General features: G+C 42.5%; 1 protein-coding gene across 2 annotated transcripts in view; it reads left to right on the forward strand.

Annotated features, from left to right (window-relative positions):
• MKLN1 (muskelin 1) overlaps positions 1-23,876 on the forward strand; it is a 99,593-nt gene that overhangs the window by 37,242 nt on the left and 38,475 nt on the right. For both annotated transcript variants that reach the window (XM_058804802.1, XM_058804803.1), the window contains 3 exons: positions 6,298-6,375; positions 7,526-7,591; positions 15,272-15,384. In XM_058804802.1, the coding sequence (XP_058660785.1) occupies positions 6,298-6,375; positions 7,526-7,591; positions 15,272-15,384 (257 nt within the window). The remainder of the gene's footprint in view (positions 1-6,297; positions 6,376-7,525; positions 7,592-15,271; positions 15,385-23,876) is intronic.

The raw sequence follows: 23,876 nt of genomic DNA on the forward strand, positions 1-23,876 counted from the left end.
TGCAGTCATTTGTTATGGGAGACTTGTACGGGTGTAAGAGGAAAACTTTGTGTCTGATGCCAGCGGAGTTAGGGACTTAGTGAACCAATTTCATGGTTAGCTGGCACCAGAGATATTATTCTTTAATTCTGGGCTAATCAGTCATTTTGTAATACCTTTGGAAAGATGCCATTGTACCTGCTTTACTCCCATCAATGTGGTTTGTACCACTGAAGCTGGAAGTGCTTCTCAGAATGTGATAGAAATGATAGCTTGGAAATCAAGGGTTGTCTTCCATGAAAACCCACCATCTTTTTGTCACTAAGCTGTTCAACTGAGCGCAGTTTTAAGGAGCTTATTGCAACAGGCCTTCCAAAACTGCAGTAAGTGGTTTTCTATGGGTTTGGCTCAAGGTTTCTCTTCAGACAGAGCAGTGGAGACCTGCCCTGTGCTGAGCTCCATGAGCAGCTACGAGTGTTGAGACTGAGAATTGCCATGTTCATCCTCACCCTCCCGAGACAGCAGAGTGTGAACAGCTTCCTGCAATGCAGGGGCATTTTGCAGCTGGCAGCTTCCTCCTGAATCATAAGGGCAAGGGAGGATTGCAGGCTGGAAAAGCAGCAGGGAGCTGTTTCTGTGTGTGTCTTAAAGACACGAGTGCCTGGAGGGAGCTGATGAGCCCACCATGATGCAGCAGCAGCCAGAGGAGTGCTGAGTGCTGATGGTGATGATTTTATCATTGCCTCGCTCTGCTGCCTTGGCCATGGCTTAATCTCAGTGCCTGGAGGCTGTCCTCTTTCCACTTCATTGCAGGCTGGAGTGGAAATGATTTCTTGAATGGAATTTCACTCAAAGTCTAAGAATGTGCTGAAAAAGTACTCTCAAAAATGGAATTTTTTCTTGGGTGCTAATGAAGTGAATATTTGTAGCCTCATTTTTTGAGCTCTTATATTTTAATTTCTTTTACTACTTAATGTTTGCTGAGAGTGGGGCTGCTGTCAGCAGTGCTCTGCTTTTCCAGGTGTGGAAATACTGGCAAAGGACTGGCCTGGTAGGAAACTGTAGGTCTTGTATTGTTCTGCCTGACAGACACTTGTTTCTTGTCAGATTTGATGTGGATAATCCTCCTTCCCTGGTTTTTGTAATCACATCCCTTTTTGGAGGCTGAGGAGCTCACTGGCATCACTTAGGTGAGCTGAAGGAATATGCTGCAGCTTGTTTTATCAGCCTTTTTTTAGTTCCAGCAAGTCTTGGTAGTAACAGACAGTGGATAATTTAGCAGGAGAGTCTTCTAGAGCATCATTAGGTTTTGTCACTGCTTCTAAGGGACAGAAAAATATGCATGGGGATGTTTATTTTGCTTTATTTTAATCCAGCACCTGGCTAGCTAAAGCTAAATGTCAGTGTGTGCATCTCCCATCGCTCTGTTGGTCATCCTTAATGATTTTGCTTGTCTTGGGATACATTAACCTTCCTTCCCCCATGCTCCTGCCGTTCTTTATACTGTCTTCAGCTTTAAATGTACCCATTTAAAGCTCTATGGCCTCCCAGCACTCTTTGGAGAGAAGTGCTATCTATCCCGAGACACCGAGGCTGCATCCCATATTTGCTTTAAGCTGACACCACTGCGGCTTTTCACTAACTGGGTCAATCCTGCCCTTGCTCAGGACTCTGTGTCCCTGGCACTGGTGCTCGTGCTGCCACATGGCCAGCCCAGACAGGGAGCTGATCAGGCTGGGGTGGGGGAGAGGGCAGGGCAAACCTCTTCTGATAGCCACAAAACCCCCCAAAACTGCAGCTGGAACATTTTGTCTGAAGTTGTGGCAGTCAGGGTGTTGAATATTAATGGTGCTTAACAGCTGGATTCTTCTTGGTAGGATGGGAATAGAGGTTTTCAGCTTTCAGCATGTTCTCCTGCAGTATCCCTGCTCCCTGTGATCTTCCACAGTTACCTGTCCTTACTCTGTTCTGCATCTGTCTGAGCAGCCTGGTCTTCTGAAAAGTGTCCCTGTCTCCATGGCATGAGGGTTAGAACCAGATTATTTTTCAGGTCCCTTCCAACCCAGGCCATTCTGTGATGATTTTTTATCATTTTACTTTCCTAGCAGCTCTGTTGTGAAGTCTCAGTAGCTTGCTGCTTAGTCTCTAAGGTGTGGGTGTTCTTACCACTGAACTCCTGTCTGATGCGTTGTTTTTCCAAATAAAAGAGGATTAACTTTAGTCCTGTGTCTGTGTACTGTAGCTGAAGTGTAGAGTTAATTGAGACATACAGATCCTTAAATTATCCCTGAAATCGTTCAAAGAGCAACTGTTCTGTTGCAGACTGGGCATGAATATGTGAACTCCTGACCGCTTGCTGATCTGGGAGTTCATTGCCTTAAAGGCACAAACAGAAGTGCAGCGAGGTTGACAGAGATACTGCACACTCAGTTCAGCCTGAAATGTCTTCTGGAGAGGCTGATATTTGCAGTGGTGGGTATTGACAAAGTGCAACGCTCTGCATCTCTGGCGGGCTATTTCCATAGGCTTAGTCATGTAGAAAAAGAGTAGGTGGTCAAGAATTAGTGCTGGCAGAGCTAACTCTTGTTCTTTTGCATTGCTAATGATGAACGCTGTCTTCCACCTCACATCACCAGATGATTTCTTTTGAGAGCTCGGTGGCAGGCAGCCACACTTTTCCCACTGATTCTTTTGACTTGTGCGTTACACTTCGAAAATGGGCAAATGGAAACTCTGGCAGCTGCCTGACTTCGTCTCAAAAAGAAAAGGTTCCCTAAATCTCAGCTGGTTCACAGACTCGGTTCAAATGCTTCACATTTGGATCCATTCCTGTAGCTTTTGGGCCTATATTATTGAAGGGGAAAAAAAAATCTGCTTAATATTCCTGCAGAGAGTATGTGGAGTGCAAATTGCTTGGTTGAACTGCTCACAGCTCCTGTAGACATGGAAAGCTGCTTGGCATGGTGGAAGAACTGCTGGTTTGCCATTAGTATTCCAGGGACTGAGGTGTTCCTTTTGGCACTGCTCGTGTCAGTATGTGACATGTGTTTATCTGGTGACAAGTCAGTCCTGTGCGACAAACAAGAATTTGTGATGTGCAGCCTGCAGGCTCCAGTGTCTCCCAGAACTCATGATTCACAGGAACAATTGGATTCCCCTGGAAACTCTAGACAGACATGTATACCTGAATTTTCCCATTTAATATTGTTTGGATTTAGTTCTGAGAAAGCTGTTCTGTATACTGGGCTATATGGAGGGGAGAGGCTGGCTAGGGATCCAGAGCCTCTGGGAAGTAAATGGTAGAGGTTTGTGTAGAGGAAGGATAACTTACATGGATTTGAGAGCAAGCCTTGTTTCATTTTTATCAAGAACAAAGTGCAAGAAAATATTACAGCTCTGAGGCTGGAAAAAAAAATCGTGTTTCCTTGTTTCTCCCACGTCTTGAGGAAATTGTCAAGTAATGGCTGGATTTTTTTTTATCTGGTAGATCCTGTCTCTCCTTTAGGTTTTCTTTACAATGTAGTTTGTGACTCAAAAAGCCTCAAACTGTTTAGGTATTTTGACTACTTTTCTTTGGTTTGAGAAAAATCTTAAAACCTCAAACCCCAGCTCCCAGAAATTCTGGTCTAAATGTCATTCTGAAGATTCTTGAGCCACTGGCAGTGAAGTGAACAGATTCAGCAACCCTACCTGGAGATGTGTGTTGTCTAAAAACCCCCAAACTTTTATACAACTTGCTCCTGATTGGCTTCAGCAAGTTAAATATTTTTGTCCACAACGTTTGTCGTAATCCTTTCTGGGTAACCTGCAATTAGCTGGCAAAATAAGACTTGGCTTATCAGAGAGGCAGAATTTACCAAGCTTTAATCACGGTGAACTTCGTGTTGTTACATCCAAAGTGCGTCATGGCTTACTGCAAAGGGCTTGAAAATAGTACAAAGTTGTTTTTTTGGCTGTAATTTTAGTAAACATGGACATTGAAGTGAGAGGTCTCCGGAGCGACAGAAAACACTTCATTTAAAAACTTCCACTCAGCGCTTTCTTTTTTTTTTTTTTTTTTTTTTTTTTTTTGACAAGAGTCTTGAAATTTATTTTAAATTCCTGTTTCATTGGGAGCAGCTGACAGACCTGAGCAGGCCTAGCTGTGAGGCTCAGTGCCTCACAGGAGCTTGGGAGACCTTTTGGTCAGCAGTGCTCTCCTGACAGGGAACATAAGGAGTGCGCTGGCGTAGGTCTGGCGTCGGGTACAGGATCCACCTAGAAATCCTTCTTTTTTTTCCCTGCTGGTGTCAGACAGGTGGTGATTCAGCTTCCAAAACAAGCTGCTGCTGGTTTGCAATGCAAGTAGAGTGAATGTGGAACTGCTTCCAGCAGAAGGAAACATTTCTGGGAAGCAAGCTGGACTATTTCCAAACCAATGTCCCATGGAAGACGAGAAGCATTATTAAAAGAGGCCGAAGGCACAGTGGGGGAGAAGTGTCATATCTTGACAAGTGCAGCCTGTGGGTGTGGAGCATGGGAGAGAGGTTAAATCACCCTTTCAGATCCTATGTGGTGTAATTCATCCTTTTGAGCTATTTATGTCCAATTATCTATTGGCTGCCATAGGGATAAATATGGTTTTGGTTTCTGTCTTGCAGACCCGAGGCTGTAACGATAACCGAAAAGCTGCATTTCTGTCTGGGTTTGTGGCTGAGTCACTGTGGGATTTCTTACAGCACATGCATTTATTTGTTCTATTAGGCTTGGCTTTTCTGAATCACAATTTATGAGATCTCAAGCTTCAAGCCTCTAGTGTGTTGTCCCAGCTTCATAAATGCTGAAGAAGTGGGAGTTAAGAACCCTGCTATTAAACCCAAAATAAACCACTTTTCCTTCTACATATGTTGAGCAAACTTCTGGCTTTCCTCGATTACCTAATGTGGGGGGGAGAGCTGCTGGTTTTGCTGCTGAGGTGAAAGTAAAACCTGCCCTGTTTTCAGAGTATTTATTTGGAAAAACTTGCACAGCTGAGTTTATGGAAGTTTTATATTTTCAGACCAAACTCATCACTTTTCAGGAGCTCTTGAGTGCCCTTGTTTTCCTGTTGGATGGTCTCTAAATAGAGTTTTCGTCTTCTCCCAGGAAATACTTGCTGGCTTGGGTTTTAATTAAAACCTGATTTCAGTCACGACAAAGTACAGGATGCCAGGAAACACTTGAAAATTTTCTCTGAGCCTTGTGTCGTGCTTAACAAAGAGTTTTTACCTTTTCCTAAATAAATAGGGATGCGTTCAGTAAGGATCATTCTTTTTTCCTATATACCTCCAAAGGGCTTTTGTATAAATAAGCAGAGGCGTTCATCATTATTGAATTCCTATTGTTTTTCTTCCAGGTAGTGCATTCATACATGAATAGAGCAGGAACATTTGTCAGGAAGAGCTTGTGTGTTGGGATGGTGGGTGATGGGTGGGATGTAGCCAGGCAAACAGTGCTCAGGTGCTCTCATAGTTTGTTGTGCTACAGAAGGTAAGGTAGGTGTTTCAGAGGAGACATTTGAAGAACAAAAGCACCAAGTTCCCCACGTGCAGTCCCGGGGAGTGTGGGTGTTACAGCTCTCCTTTACAGAAAATTGCTGTTTGTGTGATGGACTGCTGCCATCTGAACAGGATTAGGAACTGGCCTCTGGCTGCTGAAGAGGTGGAGAGCACAAGGGGAGTGTGGATAAAGTGCTGCTCACAGAAATGCTGCACTTGGCACATCTGGCCCAGGATCTAACGCCTCCTCTGTTGCTCTTCTTGCTTAACTCTCTGAAGAGATGTAAACTCTTGTTTTGTTTTTCATCCAGCACTTGGTTGTCCCATATCACAGCATTTAAACAATCTGCTCTGCCTCCCTTCTCAGATGGAGCTCCAGAGATGCTGTCTGACCTAGTTTTAACTCAACATGCACTAAAATGGTTGAATTTTATATGCACTGGCAACTTTCCTTTTGCTTAAATAAGGAGGAGGGATTCTATTCTTAATTAAATACACCACACTGGAGATTTATAGACACTTGGCACGACCTGGCAGGCAAACTGGATAATTCCTGATTGATCTAGTAGCAAGTATTCTTTTTATTTTAGTGCTCACGCATTTAGTTCGTTAACAAACTAACAAAAGTTTAACAAACTAACAAAAGTTTAACAAACTAACTGACACATAATGGAGAACTCGCTGAAAATGGAGGCTTTGGAGTGGCATACTGGATTGAGTTAGACTGAAGTTACCACATTAATAGTGATTTTGCTAAAATGGAAGGATAATTGTTTTATCCAGCAAAATTTTTGTTTTGCAGATGGCTTGTTCAATCAGTATATCAGTCAGCAAGAGTACAAACCTCGCTGGGGGCAGATTATCCCCAAAAGCACCAAAGGTAAGGACGTTTCTTAAGACAGAACTCATGTACTGCCAGTTCTGTCTTGTTCCTTTGAGAATATGGAGCAAGAGAATGATGCAAGAAAGTCTCCTCTAGGAGAGTTCTAGGGAATGGTTTCTTCTCTGAAAAAGTGGCATTTGTCTGCAAATTCAGTGAAATTCAGTCTGCTCCCTGGTTGAGTAAGGATCAGTGTAGGAATACTAGTTATAACTTCAACAACAGCTCATCAGTTTAGTAACAAATCCGAGAATATTGGTTAAACATGAGAACAGCTATCTGTGTTACTGGATTTAGCACATGGATTTGCTGTAAATTCAATTTAAACTGAGGAGCTGGCAAATAAATACATTATCTCAACAGGGAGTATTTTAAATGAGGTGCATCTTTTGAAGTCCTGATCTGTTACACAGTAAATCCAAACTGCAGAATCTTTTCCATTTCTGTCTGCCTTGAGAAGAGAATTGTAGCAGCATCTTTAACTGCAAAGTACAGAAATCACTGTCAGAGAGCAAATGCAGGATCCAAGGTGACAATTGCCAAGTGTGGAGCACTGTCCCCAAGCCCCTTGGGAGGGGTTATCTGTGTCACCTGTCCTGAATGCTTAAGGTACATAAAGTGGTTGGAAAGCTGCTTTAATTGGACAGTTGGAATTCCCTTACCTGTGAGAATAGCTGGTGCAAAGCTGGCTGTGCTCTGTGGTCTGCATCACCTCCTGCTCCCATCCCAGGGGTTCATTTCCCTGCCCTTTGAGTATCTGTTCTCACAGCTCAGCCCTCAGGCAGCTCTCAGGTGTGGAGAGATGGAAGGGGAGCCAAAGGGTGGCTGTGTCATCCTTCTGGAGAGCTGCAAGGACAGCTCAGAGCTCTTTTGTGTGCACCAAGTGTGTCAGGAACGTTGGAGCTCCTCTCCAAGGCACTGAGAGTTGCAGTATTCACTTCTGCCCTCTGTACTGTCAGTCACCAGCTAGTTCACTATAAAACTTTGTACAGTTTTATAATGCTCAAAAAATATTACCTGGAGAAAGTGATGTGCTAGTGTTTAAGGAAGGGTGAGTTACTCAGTTCCTCAGGTTCCATGTTGAGGCTGTGTCTTTCTTTGATTTAAAAATCTTAAAATGGAAAATTCTCCCTTTCCTCTTTTTCTGAAGGTGATGGGGAAGACAGTCGGCCAGGGATGAGAGGTGGCCATCAGATGGTGATAGATGTGCAGACAGGTGAGTAGTTGTTACATTTCTTAACTAAATTATTTCATCTGTTATTTTCCAGATTAATATGCAAATGTGTTTTTCTTCAGATACTGTGTTAGCTTCAGGTTTTGAGGAAAAAAATTACTCTTTCTAATAGTTGGATTAAATGTTCTGCTTCCTCTCTGGGTCTATATTCCAGCTGCCTTTCTCCTCCTTCCCTGATAATTCTGTGCTATGCCTTAGCCATTGTCTTGTCTTAACTAAGACAAGAGCAATTGGTTTTAATTTTTTGTTCCTCCTACCATCTTAGAGCAGGAGTTCAAACAAGAGAAGAGAAATTAGGGAAAATAATTTCCCTTATCTTCTACAGGCTGTGCTCAAGCAATAGATCTGATGTGTTGAAACATTCCTTGTATTTTGGTTGGAATGGCTTCTAATTCCCACAGCGTGCAAGAAACTCCTGTTAAATATAATTCTTTAGACATCCTTTGCAAAAACGTTTCCTGTAGCAGTTTAAGGAATGGCTCAGCCTCTGTTCCAGAGAACATACAGAGAAAAGAAAGTGGGGTGGTGTATCAGGAGCAGTTCCAGTGATTGTTGTGCTGCATAATTTTTTTATATCTTTGTCTGTTACTTAATCAGATTTCTGTGCTACGTCAGTCCCTACTAAAATAAGGAAAGCATCTGCCCGAGTCTTTGCTGTGTGAGTGAAAGGATTGTTCTTGGGAAGGGAGAAACAAGATCAGGGCGTGGGTATTGGACAGGAATATAGGGTGGCATTGAAGGAGCTGGCAAAAAAATGCCCATGGCCATATCTGTTGTGGTCACAGGATGGGGACAGAGCATGTGACAGGACAGGACCTTCCAGAGTAATTTGCTAAGTCATGGTGAACAAGCAAAAATGCAGCAGTAGCTGCTGCAGCCTCTGGCTTTTGCTCAGAGGAGTTACTGCACTGGAGGAAGCACTCAAGTTCTTTGGTATAGGAGAGTAAACTTCTTTCATTTGGTGGGAGAGGTTTGAGATTGATTAGAACAAAACAGTGCTGGAGGGTTTGCTGGTGTTTGTCTATGCAGAGGCTGGGGACGCTCCCTAGTGGCCTCAGGAATTAGCAGTGAGTGTTTCACAAGAGCGTGGAAGAAACATGATCCTTGTCAACTTGGAAATGATAGTCCTGCACACGTCCTGAAAATAAAATATCCATGGCAGTGTGAGCCTTCCTTTCCATTGCTCTTCTCCAAAGTCCCTCTAAGGTTGTCAGCTCTGCCTTTGACTTCAGTTTCACTCTGCTTTAACAAGGCACTGAAACTCATCCATATATTTTTTAGTAATTCTTGATACATTTTATATGTATTATATCTGCTTTGGATACATGTGTATATTTAAAAAATAATATTTATATTATTTATGGAAATATATGTATAATACATTATATTATAAATGTATGTATATATATTATACATTATAATATAAATTATCAAATATATACAATAAAAATTTTATTTTAATTGTTTTGCTTACACAAAAGTGGCTGGACACTACCCACAAAGGTGGAGTCCTGGATCTCCCCTCCTCAGGCTGGTCCTTTCTTGCTGTAGCTCTCTTTACAGGTGCTGGGATACCTTCCCAAAGTTTCCCTGTGGGCTCTTTGGGAAGTTGCTCTCAGTTTTGCATCCAGGTCCACTGAGGCCTGTAAAAGCTGAAATGTTTTTGAGATGATCAGTTTTGCCATTTCATTTAGCTCGTGACAGGCCAGAGGAAGTTCTTGGGGCTGTTTCCCATTGCTTATTGCTGGAGTTTTCCTTTTGAATACAGGTGGAGTTTAATGAGCTGATGGGAATGTAGCCAGGTATGTCAGGATGTGTTTTACAGACTGGAGCTGGAAAGCTCCCTGGCTAACCTTGGACAGATCCAGTGCTAATGGAAAAAGGAGCAGTGGTGTACTCTTCCCTTCAAAGACATCCTCCCTCCTTACTCACACACTTGCTGAGTGGGATTTTTTCAGAAGACTTTGGCAACTGAAGAAAAATCATCTCACTTTGCAGTCCTTGTTAAAGGAGTTAGGTCCTTCTCAAAAATCAGTATTTTCTTCAACTTGAATCTTTTGGAAGTGAAGTGAAACAGCAAAAATCATACTTACAAGGAGATTCTGAAGTTTCAGATCATGTAGAATTAAGCATTGGAAGCAAATTTTCATCTCTGATGTCCAGATCTGGTGTAGCTATAAATGGACTAGAGATGGTTCAATATTTTGATTAACCTCAAAGAGACTTTAACCTCTTATTACTGACTAGAAAAATAATTCTGATTTAATAGTACTGAGCCTGCTGGATGCAGGTGCTGGTGTCAGGGTAGAGGATATGGGTTGGTGAGTAGCTGAAATAGACCTTAAGTTGCTGCTTGGAGTCACTGAGACTTTGTTTATCAGTTTTGGGTGGAACATGGATCAGCTTGGTCTAAACTGCCTTTTAGCATGGTTCAGTATTTTGATTAACCTCAAAGAGATTTTAACCACTTATTACTGACTAGAAAAATAATTCTAATTTATTTACCAGCTGGATGCAGGTGCTGGTGTCAGGGTAGATGATATGGGTTGGTGAGTAGCTGAACTAGATCTGAAGTTGCTGCTTGGAGTCACTGAGACTTTATCAGTTTTGGGTGGAACATGGATCAGCTTGGTCTAAACTGCCTTTTAGCATGGTTTATCTTTCACTTAGAGTAGGCTGAAAGTAACTGAAAGAGAATTTAACATCTCTGCTGGCAGCCAGTGCTGGAGCTCATTTCCATCTGGTACTCCTGCTCTTGATACCTGCCACAGCTGAGTAAGTGCAGTGTTCCTGATGCTTTGGAAATCTCTTAAAGCAGTTTGAAATGGAACTGGAGGCATTGTGGGATGCAGAACTGAGAATGCAGCCTGATATCTTCCTATATATAAAACAAAGATAAATTAAAAATGGGAAGTTAGTGATTCCCTCAATATCCTCCATCATTTTAATCACATTAACACTGAGACTGGAATGACTCTGGATGGGAGAATTAGAAAGTTGGATTTGGTTTATATGTGCAGAAACATAAACAAAGAAAAATTCACAGTTACAGTTGAAACCACTGTTAGGTACTTTAAAGCTTTAGGCTGCAAATGAAAACAGAAAGCTCCTGTTATTCCTGCTTTTCCCTGCAAGGTGCAGCTCTCCATGTGGGAGAGTTCTCTTTGCTTTTCTACAAGGAAGGAGAAGCATTTGAGTAGTTGCAACCCAGGTACATAGATTAAAACAAAATTATCCCCCAAACAACCCCAAAAGTACACAAGAACAGTGTTGTGTGCTGCATGTCAGGCATGAGAAGCTGTTTGTGTAGGCCCTGGGGAAATACTGGGGCAGTAACACTCAGGCTCGTGTGCAGAACTGTGTTCCCAGGGAATTGAGCCCTAATGCAGGTTTGGATGAGGGTGTCAGCATCTGGCACTGGTTCCTGATTACCAGCTCTTTGTGTCTGCCCTCCCTGGCCTCCTGATGGGTCAGATATGCCACATGTTTCAACATTCCAGTGCTTATTGTGGAAGAGGGAATGGGTAAGTGAATTGCCAAAAGCAAGTTTCAAGGAGTGATGTTGGTACTTAGGAGCAGTATGTGTGTTGTGTTTTGGAGATGTGGTTTATAATTCCATAGGCAAGGTGGAATTGATCTATTTGCTCTTACAGGGCAGACACAGTGAATGACAGTGCAGTCCATAAAGCCTTGTAATTGTTTTGGTAACAATTGAAATAGGGACCATGTAGAAATCATTCTATTAAAAAAAAAGATATTTGGTGTTATATCAGGCTTTCTTAAATATTAAAGTTTTCCCATGAGCCTGCTTTAGAAATAACAGCAAAGCAACCAGGATGATTTTTCTTCTGTCTCCATTTCTCTTCTCTTTGGCAAGTGAAACAATTTTTTGAGAGAAAACATTAGTGAAATGGTCTTTACTGATGTGGTACCTCTGTTCTCTCACTGAAGTGCAACTGCTGTGTAATTTTGGTTGTACATCATTTTTGCTTTTCCTTTCGTCCAGAGGAATTCTGTTTGCTTCCTTCCATTAGATAAATGAGGATAAATCTGTAGGCTGGGAGCAGAGGGAGATTCAGAGCACTGGGCCCAGCGTGCCCATTGTGTACGTGGGCAGCACAGCAGAAATGACAAGGCTCCTTCAAAAGCAGCATGGAAAGATGAAAAAGATGAAGAGAGAGCAGCAGACATGAAGGATGCTGTTTTGCCTGAGGAAAACACTGCTATCCACAAGATATTTAAAGACAAGACTTGTGTACAGGATGAAGGGATCTCAGAAACAAAACACAGATGGCTTCTAAGCTCTGAAACACAAACAGCTGCTGAATCCTGGAGGTTACTCAACTTCATGGGGCTTTCACATTTGAGACTGTGTGCCTATCTTTAAAAAAACCCTTGTATTCAGCCAACTTGTATCCAGCTGAACTGTGGCTCAGAACCCAAGGAGTGTGCTACTGCAAGAAGATTTAAGGCTGGTTTTATATTTGTGCTCTTAAATGCTCCTCACAAAGTGGGCAGCACTGCTGGCACGTAACTAAAGGTGTGGGTGCTGCTTGGAGAAGTGACATCCTTTTGTAGAAGGCTTTTGAGAGATCTTACACCTTGGTTGGTTTGTTATTTCTGAGAGGAATCCTTCAGATTCTGATTGAAAAAAGGTTCCTGGGAGGATCTTAGAGCTGTCCTAGAGCTAGTGGTGAGAGCATGGAGATACCCAGGCTCACTCTGAGGGCAGCAGAGGGATAAGATAAAGGACAGGAAGGGAAAATCCTGTTGGATATTAGGGGGAAAAATTGTAATGAAGTAAATTAGTCATTGCAGTCTGAAATGTCCCTCCTTGGACAAAGTATAACTGAATAATTCCCTGGGCAATGTGGTCTCTGCTGAAGTTAGCCCTCCTGTGAGGGATTTGGGGGATGACTGATGGACCTTGCAGAAGTACTGTAGATCCACAATTTTTTTATATTCCTTAGATAACTGTTCTAGCAGAGACATGGAAATACTACTTGACCAAAGAATGTAGTTTAATATGTCAGCAGGACTGCAATGTACTCACTGAGGAAGACCTCCTGTACCAGAATCCCACCAAGTATTTCAGCACATGGAGAAAATGCAGATAACAGGAGTTAGAGAACTGTCCCTGAGAATGTGTCTGAACCTGGACTGAAGCCACCCCAGGAATTTTGATATTTCATGGGTTGGAGAAGGCTGCTGTGCTGCTTTTCTGAGAAATAGAAATTAAGGAGAGATTGACAGGAAATATGTGGATTGTTGGGAATGTACGTCCTCTAATTTGAGGACTTCTCTGGCACCTTTTAATCATTTAGAGAGTAAGGGAAGAAAAGAACTCAGACATTACAGAAAAATTTTTGACTGAGCAAGCAGTTTAGAAATACTCACAGAACATATTTAATTCAAAGTGTTGAATTTGTATTCAGAAAAAAAATGTAGAGGAAATAAGCTGAGGATGCTGGAGGAGAAATTTGACTTCCTAAACGATGCTGGTAAAAGCTTTGGGTAAATATAATTGCTTTCATGTTTTTTTCTTGTTGCCTTGCAGCTAGGTTTGAAAATTCTCCTGCTCTGCTCCTAAAGCTGAATAGAGACTTACTTTAATAAAGCAGCATCAATTTGCTGTGTTCCATATTGCTTGGATGCAGAGGGAGGATCCTTTCCTCCTTGAGCTCCCCAGTGCTACCAGAGTTATATTGGTGTGAGACTGCTGGGCTGCCCCACTGTTGCTGCCTGGGCTTTGTGGCCTCTGTCCTCTTCTTTGAATATTGGCCTTTCATATCTGTCCTGGTTGGGTCTCTGCATGCAGAGTGAAAAAAACCCCTCCATAAAATCTGAATTAACAGCTAGAATGCAAGCAGTGATGCTGGTTGGGAAACAGAGTGAAGCCAGACTTCAAAAAAAACTTGAAAATCCCCAAAAAACTCAAACCCAACCAAACCAAAACAATCAAACCCAACCCCAACTAAACAAGAACAATCCCACAAACCACCAAACAACTATTTTTTTGCTTTATGCCATGGGAAAGCAAATTTTAGGAGAACTATAAAAAATTATTTACTTGACTTTACCAGCAACAGATGCATTTATGCACTAAGAAACATTCCTTTTAAAACATGGAACCTTCCTCTAAAATATGTATATACTCCTGCAATAAGGCAATAAACAAAAAATTATTTTCATTAGGTCTAGGTAGTGATGGAGCCTTTCTTCCATGTGAGCTGCAGTTTTACTTCTTGATGTGAAATGGGTCTGGCACAGAGTTCACATCCAGTTGTGTTCAGGGTGTTGCTCTAGGGATGCTCAGCACCAGCTGGGTGCTCATGCTCCTCTCTCAGTGCTCACATTTAATTCTGTCAGCTTGGGTTAGGTAACTTCCAAAATCTGAGTTTTCATCAGAGTCATTCAGGTTTGCTATTAAATTTCATGTGAGCCAACAAAGCCTTTCCAGGCAGGCCTGACATTTTGGCAAGGCCCCAGGAGGATTTTTAGCTGGTGCCAAATCTTTTATTTTTCTCGGCTATCAATGAAGCTGTTGTGGTAATGTGGGTTTTGTGAGCTGTGAGAATTTATGCTCACAAAGGGACCTGCTCTTTGCAGGGAACACTGGGAGCCCTGAGTCCAGGAGGAAGGGTAATTAAAGTTAATGAACCAGGGTAACCTTTCCATGGTGATGACCACTATCCTGATGGTAGGTAAGGGTCAGGGACCAGTCCCATTTTATAATCGTGCTCTAACTCCGTGTTTTAATTGGTGTTGGATTAAAAATTGGCCATTACCTCCATAATGGAAGTGGTTTGTGGATTTTAAAGGAGTTTTTCAAAGCTCTGCAAGTCTTGAGGAACTTGTTCTTCTTGGGCTTGGCTTTGTGTTCTGTTTTAATGCAGTCTAAAAATGAAGTATTTTTAGAATTTGAGACCAGATAGTGCTGTTTCTATAATGGAAGCAGTTTGGTTATCTCTCCATGGCAGAACAGAAACTCCTTTTTTAAATGTTTCCCCTTTCCAAAGGCTTCATCTGGCTTTATCAGTGAGTCTGGGAAGCTTTAGAACTTGCTGTACACAGAGCAGTTGTGGGTTTGAGGTGACAGCCCTGAAACACTCACTTAAATTTGTGACTCTTGTACTCATTAGCTTTTGTGGCATCAGGTAAGTTACTTTATGCAAGGCATTTCCCTTGAAGAGGATTTTGTACTTGATTTTTCTATCTGAGGGATGGACTAAACAGAAAAACTTTGCTGCTCCTATCTCCAGAATCTTGTTGATGTATAAATCCTGCGCCAAACAGGGCACAGGATGAGATGTCATTGATAGACTACATGCACAGGATCCAAAATGTTAAATATTGTTCATTTGTCTGTCTGGAATTTTAATCAGAAGGCTGTGGGTTTGATTGCCTCTTATGTAAATGTGGAAATAGAAAATGACTCTGAGAATTGGCTGTCTATCAATCCTAAAATCTTCCATTACTAAACCAAACCACATTTTTGTGTTGATGACTAGTTCCATTCAAAAAGCAGTGGTGTTTTAAGTAAAAAAAAAAAAAAAAAAGAGTTTAAATTTATCTTCTGATACTTTGTCTCTGTCACAGATGTTTTGTAGGCATTAGCCTGTTTAAACACATTCTCTTTTTAAATTTTTTTTTTTTAAATAGAAACTGTTTATTTGTTTGGTGGCTGGGATGGAACTCAGGATCTGGCTGACTTCTGGGCATACAGTGTGAAGGAAAACCAGTGGACCTGTATATCCAGGGATACTGAGAAAGAGGTAAGTTCTGCAAGCATCCAGATTTTGAAAAATACATCAATGGTTGCCCTCAAAAATGCCCCTCCTAAAGTACTTGTGTAGAAGTGCAGTATAAGAGTGAGAGCCACAGAGTTCAGACCTTCAAGTTCTGAAGACTTTTGAAATGCTTACATGAGGAAAAGATGAGCTGGAGGTGGCTTTGAAGTGCTGAGATTCCTGGAGGGGAAAGGTTTATTTCTCAAAAGCAGAAATGATCGGCCAAAAAATCAGCTCAGCAAGTAGCGCATGTGTTAAATAATTTTCTGTGGCTGAACATCCAGACTTATCACAGAATCACAGAATGTTTTGGGTTGGAAGGGACCTTAAAGATCATCCAGTTCCAGCCCTGCTGCCATGGGCAGGGACACCTCCCACTGGAAGGTTCCAAGAACTTGCTAATGAACATTTCAGACCTGATCCTGGTGTTTGAGCTTCAGAAACCAATTGTTTATTTTTTTAGCTTCTGTCAAAAATGAATAGAAATGGACAACGACCAGATGGAAATCTAGAGGACAGGGGTTACTGCCAAAGGCTACACAACCCCGAGAGCTTTCGTGGAATTCATTTGAACCATTTTCCTTGGCCTCTCTTGCTCAGTATTTGACGTATGAAACCTGAAATGAATGTAGCTTGGGTTATAGGACCAGACAAAAAATGTCCAAGACCTTTGGCTTCTGTAGTTTATTTCACTGTACATCTTCAAGTTTTTTGTGGTTATTGTATTTTGTGTTCATTACTTGTTTGTCAGAGGAAAATTCATGCCACCTCTTCTTGGAGATATCAAAAGTTTGAGATCCCACCACTTTTTGACAAATTCAGGAGTTGATTTCCTCAGCTATTTGAAAACAGTATGAAAACATAATTTCTCATTTGTATTTTTCAGTTTCTTGTCATGGCTAATTTTGTAAGCTTCCTTACCAGATTAAATAACACTTTAATATTCTCATTTTTTTTCATAGCAAAGATTTTTTAGAGGTTGTGATCAAGTAGGACAAATAGCCTGAGCTGAAAAAAAAAAATCTCACAGGAATTTCCTGTAGCTCTTGAATCTCTGTGTCATGTTCTTACTGATTGGAACATCCTTTACAAAATGGGCAATAACAAAACTGAATGTGATACTCTGGTTTCTGTCATAACAGAGCTGTGGAGAGGTAAAATTGTTGTATTTAGTCAAAAAGAGGCTGCTGTGTTTTTCTTCCTGCACGAACCAGTGTGGGTCAGTCTGGTGTTTAAGGGACACATTTCCTTCTTGCTGGGGTCCTGCCACATCCAGTTGAGTTTCTCTAAAGCTTAGGAGGCCTGGCTGGGGTGGGGGAAAGGAGGAATGCACAAAAGGAGAGCTGTGGAGGAGACACAGTGGAAGAGTTGGGATTTTATGTGATTAAATGATTATAAAGGGATTTTGGAGGGGAAGATGTTAGTAGAGTGTTATGGAAGCTCAGGAAATTCAGATGGGAAGGGTCTAGTGAGGAGAGGAAGAAAGAAGAATTTTTAAAAGTGGAGGCTTGCTAAATGTGTGAGGAGTTTTGAAGAAGGGATGTACTTAATGGAGAAAAGTGTAAAGAAACATGGCTTTGGAAAGGGAATTTTGGAGGGACTCTCTGTGACAGACTTGTGAGGTGGGGCCCCTGTGAGCCTTGTGGAGTTCAGCAAGGCCAAGTGCAAGGTCCTGCACATGGATTGGGGCAATTCCAAGAGCAGATGGAGGCCAAGCAGAGAATGGATCCAAGAGCAGCCCCGAGGAGGAGGAGAAAGACTTGGAGTGTTGGTGGCTGGCAAGCTCAACGTGATGATGTGGACTTGAGCACTTCTGCTCTGGAGCCAGGCTGGCAGAACTGGGGGTGCTCACCTGGAGAAGGCTCCAGGGAGAGCTCAGAGCCCCTTCCAGTGCCTAAAAGGGGCTTCAGGAGAGCTGGAGAGGGACTTGGGACAGAGGCATGGTGTTCCAGGACAAGGGGGAATTGCTTCCCAGTGCCTGAGGGCAGGGTTGGATGGGATATTGGGAAGGAATTCTTGTCTGGGAGGGTGGGCAGGCCCTGGCACAGGGTGCCCAGAGCAGCTGTGGCTGTCCCTGGATCCTTGGCAGTGTCCAAGGCCAGGCTGGACAGGGCTTGGAGCAACCTGGGATGGTGGAAGGTGTCCCTGCCCATGGCAGGGGGAGGCACTGGATGGGCTTAAAATCCATTCCCACCCAAAGCATTCCATGATTCTGTGATACATTCAGCAGTGTTCAGGGGGCATCCTGAAGTATAATTCAGGTTTTTGGTGACTTTCTGAGGTACAGTGAGCTGCCAGCTGCTGTACTTAACATCACTAGAAACCAGCAATGGGTTGTGGGTTTTTTTTTTTCTGAAGAGATCTGGATGAAACTTGATTTAGAAATGAAAAGGTCAATCTCAAATATTGAGGAGTATATTCAAAAACAAAGACTCCAGATGTTTCTCTAATAGGGACATCAACTGCTCACAAACAATTTGCAAAAAGGAAATGTCTGTTGACATGGAATTTTAAAAAATATTCAGAGTAGATTCCAGTGGAGCTTAATCTTGTTTTGTTGTATTGTGCTAGTTCTGCTTCTGGCTTTTTTATTCTAATTAATCAGTGACAGTGGTTAAATTCGCCACTTAATAATGAAATTTGGATAAGAGTGAAGTATGGTGAAAGTTGCATCCTGTCCAGTGTTATTGTAGGGATAATGCAGAATAATGCTTTGGGACAAGGCTACTGGGAGCTTCTGTTGCAGTGCATTAGGAGAACGTTGTGTGACCTTTTTAAAAATGTTTTTGCTGCTGTTTTTCTACATTTTCCAGTGAGGTGTCTCTTTGTCACCTGAAGTTGCATTTGTCTTTTTTAACAATTAGACACCAAAGCTGATTTTTTCATAGCTCTTTTTCATAGAATCATTGAATAGTTCAGTTGGAAAAGCCCTCAAAGTTCAACTCCAGCTGGTTCTCCCAGCACTGCCAAGGCCACCACTAAACCATGTCCCCAAGTCTTACATCCACATGGCTTTTGAGTTCCTCCAGGGATGAGGACACCATCACTGCCATGGGATGTCTTTCCAGGGATGGAAAACCCTTTCAGTGAAGAAATTTTTCCAAATACCCAAGCTCAGCCTCTCCTGGTGTAACTTGAGGCCGTTCCCTCTGCTCCTGTCCCTGTTCCCCGGCTGTGCCCTCCTGGCAGGGACTTGTGCAGAGCCACAAGGGCCCCTGAGCCTCCTTTGCTCCAGGCTCAGCCCCTGCCCAGCTCCCTCAGCCCCTCCTGGTTCTCCAGACCCTTCCCAGCTCCCTGAGCTCCTCCTGGTTCTCCAGACCCTTCCCAGCTCCCTCAACCCCTCCTGGTTCCCCAGACCCTTCCCAGCTCCCTCAGCCCCTCCTGGTTCCCCAGACCCTTCCCAGCTCCCTCAGCCCCTCCTGGTTCCCCAGACCCTTCCCAGCTCTGTTCTCTTTCCTGGATATGCTCCAGCTCGTTATGTCTGTGTTGTATGTCTGGACAGAATGCTCAGGGCTCTGCTGGAGTAGCTGATCACCTTGAGGTCTGCAGGACCTGCTGCTGAGCACACCACCACTGCTGATGGACAGACAGACAGACCCCACCATCCCTTCACAGTTTGGATCCAGCAGGATTCCTGCTGTGCTCATCAAATCCTCTCCCTCAAGCCTGAATCCTTCCAGGGAGATGCTCCCTGGAACAGCTCAGGACCTCTCAGCTTCCCCACAGCTCCTGTGTCTGCAGTGTGTGACAGCCCTGTGAATCAGCTGGCACAAGGCACAGCCAAAATGAGTTTCATTTAAGAGCCTTTAAGAGTTTCTACCCTGAATCAATTGGAATGTTCTGACAAATGCTGTTGTCTTCAGCGTTTTTTAGTGACTGTAGATCAGCAGACCCCTTCAGGATTAGGGAATAAGTAGTTTTTAAAAAACAAACCTTGTCATTCTTTGGATGTTTTTACTCTAGGCCAGTGTCAGTTAACAGGGAAATTTCATGAGTGTGTTTTGATGTCTATTTCTAGTTTCCAAGCAGCAGCTTTCTCTTTTGAAGGGTAATTTAGTTAAAATCGGTGCAGGAGGACAGTTTTAAATGTAGGAAAGACTTTGTTTGGTGTAAATTGATAGTCAGGGGATTTTGAAATAGGATCTAAATGCTGAGGGGTGTTGATGCCTCTGGAGATCAGATAAATGAGGCTGAAGCAGTGTGATAGTTGGCATATTCCGTGTGTCTCTGGTATTCCTGTACCTTGTTCCATATTTCCTAGAGACCAGAGATGGGGGGATCTCCCTTCAAACAGTGTCACTGCACTGATTGGTACCTTCTGTGCTGCTTCTTGGGAAATGCATTGGCTCATCCTCATTCTGGCTTCTTCAGAGGAGAATCCTGCTCACAAATCAGCAATGTGAAGGATGTGGAAATTGTGTAAATGGGTTAGGTTTAGGTGACACTGTGTTTCTCTCAAAAATTGTTGGAGTATTTCTGTACCAAAGGTAGAAGTGAAGGTCTTGTCATGGTTTAACTGCTTGAGAGGATAAATCTTTGCTCACAGTGAAGGAAAGTGTAGGTCAACAAGTGCCTCCTGTTCAGTAGGTTCAAAATGATGTAGAAAATGGATATATTGTGAGGTGACAGTTTGCTGTGAACAGAAAGTGCCTTTCCAGGATGCTGAAAGTAAAAGCTGACAAGTGTGGAAAGATCTCCTAATGGTGAGAGCCAGGGGGAATTTCAGCTGCTATTGTATTTCCAGTTAAATTTTCTCCAGTCTCTGCATGCATTTCTTTGCATTTGTTGACATGGATGAATTTACCCAAAGCTTTCAGTGTCATGTTACCACAGAAGTATTTTTTGTAGGAGTTTGTGACACCTCTGACTGTTTTTTTTGGATGTGATGCAAAAGTATATGAGCATATCAATGTAAAACTTTTACCCTGTGCTGTTTGAAGTGTAGGAACTGAACTAGTCTCAAATATTGACTTCTTCCCACAGATGGTGATACAGTTTGGAAGACACATCAAGTGACTTGAGGGGCTTTTTGTGGCAAATATTGTGATGTTTACAGACTTGATATCTAATACAGTGAGTGTGCCATGTCCTACTGCTGAGCAGTTGCAGTGGTACAGATGCTCAGTTGTAGGAGATTCCTGGTGCTGCAAAAGCACATAGGGAGAAAGCAGCTGTCCCTGAAAGAAACTTGGATACTGCAGACATAGCTCGGAGCCAACTCCCTAAATAGTGCAAATGCCTACAAAAGTAGGGACAAAGACAGCAGATGCTGGAGTGAACTAAATGAAAAGTATCCTAGGCTGATCCTAAATATCACAGGCTAATGGTTTATTTTCCTCTCTATTTAGTAGCATAATGGTTTAAAATGTTCTAAGCCAGTATTCTTTCACCAGAATGTTTGAGAGAGACTTTCACATATGCCTAACTGACATCCCCAGTGATTTCCACTTAGGCAGCCTAAAGCAAAAAAACTCTGTTGAGGGAGCAGCACCTCAGCTTTTAAAATAATTTATTTTTAAATAAACATTTTGGGAAAGCAAAAAAAAACCCTGTTGAGGGAGTACCACCTCAGCTTTTAAATACTTTATTTTTAAATAAACTTTTTGGAAAAGGTTTTCGGCTTTTAAAGCTAACTTATGTGCTCATGCTACCTTGTGTGCCTCAAGAGTTCTGTCCTCTTAATCTTGGTTTATTTGTCTTTTTCTTTTTTTTAACTTTGACATTTTTTTAAGGAAAAGATCATCCATATTTGAAAACAGCTTCAGGTCTTAAGTTACTCAGTTTCCTCACTAGGTGCCTGTATTTCTTGCTTCCAGCATGAAAAAAAGCCCAGAAAAGCAGCCAAACTTCAGTTATTCCTCACACCAGGTGTTTGAATGTGTGGAGGTCCTTTCCTCCACACGCTGCTGTTCAAGTCAGTCTCGTGGAGAAAGGAGCATTAAATAAATGCCTTGTGCCCAATGTTCTGGAGGCTGCACAACTTTGGCAGCCTTGGAGCTTGTGCATGCCAGTCTTCAGGTTATGCTGAATTTCCAAGCCATCATAAAGCTTTCAGTTGCAATGTAAAACTACTTTTAGTCCTTGAAGTAATGCATCAGGCAGGGTTGATTTGTGGCGTTTATGTTCCGATAAAAATCACCACTTCAGCTGCAGCTTATGATGAGTTTAATGCTCTGATCTCTGGTCTGGAATGGAACTTTATTTTACTTACATGGCTTTATTAGGACATTATTGCATCATCCTAATGCATTTTGCAATTCCCTGTATATTGTAGATGAGGCAGGGTATAGTCATTCTTGGGTGGCTGTGGATGCATCCTGAGGGGAGAATGACATTACAGGATTTTCAGGTAAAGATTTAGTGAAGAGGTTGATGTTGGTACAAGGAATTCTGATTTATATCCTTTTGGCTTTTAAAGACACAGAAATATGCACCTGTGAGATGGCCAGCTGGAATGCCAGGACCCCAGCATTTCACACAGAAGGGATTTAAAGAAAGGGATTATAAAGAAATAGGAGAATATGTAGAGGTGGAAGGAAAACTTAACTCTTTTTGCCGGTGAGTGAAAGTAGCTTCACACACCAGTCAACTTTGCCTTGGGAGTACAGTAATGTCTTATTTCAGCTACACTGAGAGATTTGTTACATTCATGTTACATTAACGTTGCTCAGTCTGTGCAAATACAGAAATCCCTAAAGAAATATCACTTATCCCAGGGTGGTAACATAGGGGAAGCAGTCTCAAGTAGTACCACAGACAAATCTGTAGCTAACTTGTCTGGATAATTACGTGCTTGAAAATGTAGTAAGTTTTTGCAGACCTTGCTGCTGAGGTATTTCAGCAACTGGGCTATGGAGGTAATTGGGAATTGAGCTTTCTGGAGTGTCTCAAGAGAACTTTTTGGCACAGTGGCTGGTGCAATGATGTGTTGAGTTCAGATCTATCTGAAAGAGCTTCGTGTGTTTAATAGGACTTAATCCTTGAATTTTCCAGGGCTTGCACGTGATGGAGATGTTACTGATAGTGGGCTCTAGGAAATTAAACAGCCAGGTTGCCAACACCCTCAGATGCAAACTACTCCTTTGTCACACTCAAAACTGTCTTCACTTTCTCAGAAACATCTGAGAGCCTGTGGCTGTCAAGGGATTTAGACTTAGAATTTCATGTTTGTTTATCACCAGCTTCTCAAGGACAATTAATTACAAAAAAAAAACCAACTTCCAAAAGTGTAGCCTTGATTGTAACCTTTGTGGCTAAACAGTTTATAAGCAACCAGTTAATTTTTTTCAGCTTTCTGGTCTGCCAGTGGGGCTGTAGCCCAGCTGAGTAGTTTGTGTCTATGGAAAAATCTCTCTTGGCTGGACCTTTGCTGGCCATTGTTACTGGTAATGAGAGGACAGAGTGAACTTGTGATGCATGCAAAAATGACCTCATTCAACATCCTGCAATTGTTAATGGGGTTAGTTAAATTCGGCACACGAGGGACGTTGTCCTGAGGGCCCATCTCGGAGCTGGTGAAAGCTCTGGCTCTCTGGTGCCTTGTCTGTTACATTTCATCAGCCTTGCTGAAAGCAAAGCTGAGCACTGGATGTGGAGCAAACTGACAATTTACTTGGTAAAATTTAAGAAGTTGAATTTTTTTTCACATTTCAGCAGTGTGAGCAGCGCTTTGTTTGCAGGTGAATTGTGCCTTTTGTTAGAAATAGCACAGAGCTGATGTCCTTTTGCTGCAAGGTCACCATGTACTGGGGTATTCCTTCAGTACTTCTCTTGTTTGCATTTGTAAGCTGAATCACAAAGGTTGGATGACTTTTACTTTTGACTGTAAACTAAAGCCTGCACAAGACCTTCATAGACATTCCTGCAACCTTCTTCAAATAAATTAAAGAATTACAGAATAGTTTGGGTTGGAAGGGTGGAAAGATCAACTCATTCCACCCCCTGCCATGCACTGGGACACTTCCACTGTCCCAGGTTGCCATCCAGCCTAGCCTTGAGCACTTCCAGGGATGGGGCAGCCACAGCTTCTCTGGGCACCCTGTCCCAGGGCCTCCCCACCCTCCTGAGCAGAGAATTTCCTTCTAACAGCTGATCTAAATGTCTTCCCTTTCAGATTAAAATTGTTCCACCTTGTCCTGTCACTATCTGCCTGTGTAAAAGGTCTCCCTTCATCTTTTTTTATAACCCCATTTTAAATACTGAGTGACCACCAATTATTTCCCCCTATTTGCGTGCTTGAAGATGTGGGAGCTTTTTCCCCTTCCCACTGGCCTTTAAGATGTTTTTCTGCAGCATAAGACCCATGGTGTTATGAATTGCTGGAAGGCCTTGATGATACCTTGGTGTGAGAGCAGGGAGCACAGGAGATCCAGGAATGTGGCTCCTGCACTGGCAATTCCTCTGGCAGTGGCTGCCAAAGCTGTTCCTGCACTGTAGGAAACTCAGGCAGCACAGCTGTCAAAGCACAGTGTTGGTGC

This window comes from Ammospiza caudacuta, chromosome 5, assembly GCF_027887145.1.
Source record: "Ammospiza caudacuta isolate bAmmCau1 chromosome 5, bAmmCau1.pri, whole genome shotgun sequence".
NCBI lineage: Eukaryota > Metazoa > Chordata > Aves > Passeriformes > Passerellidae > Ammospiza > Ammospiza caudacuta.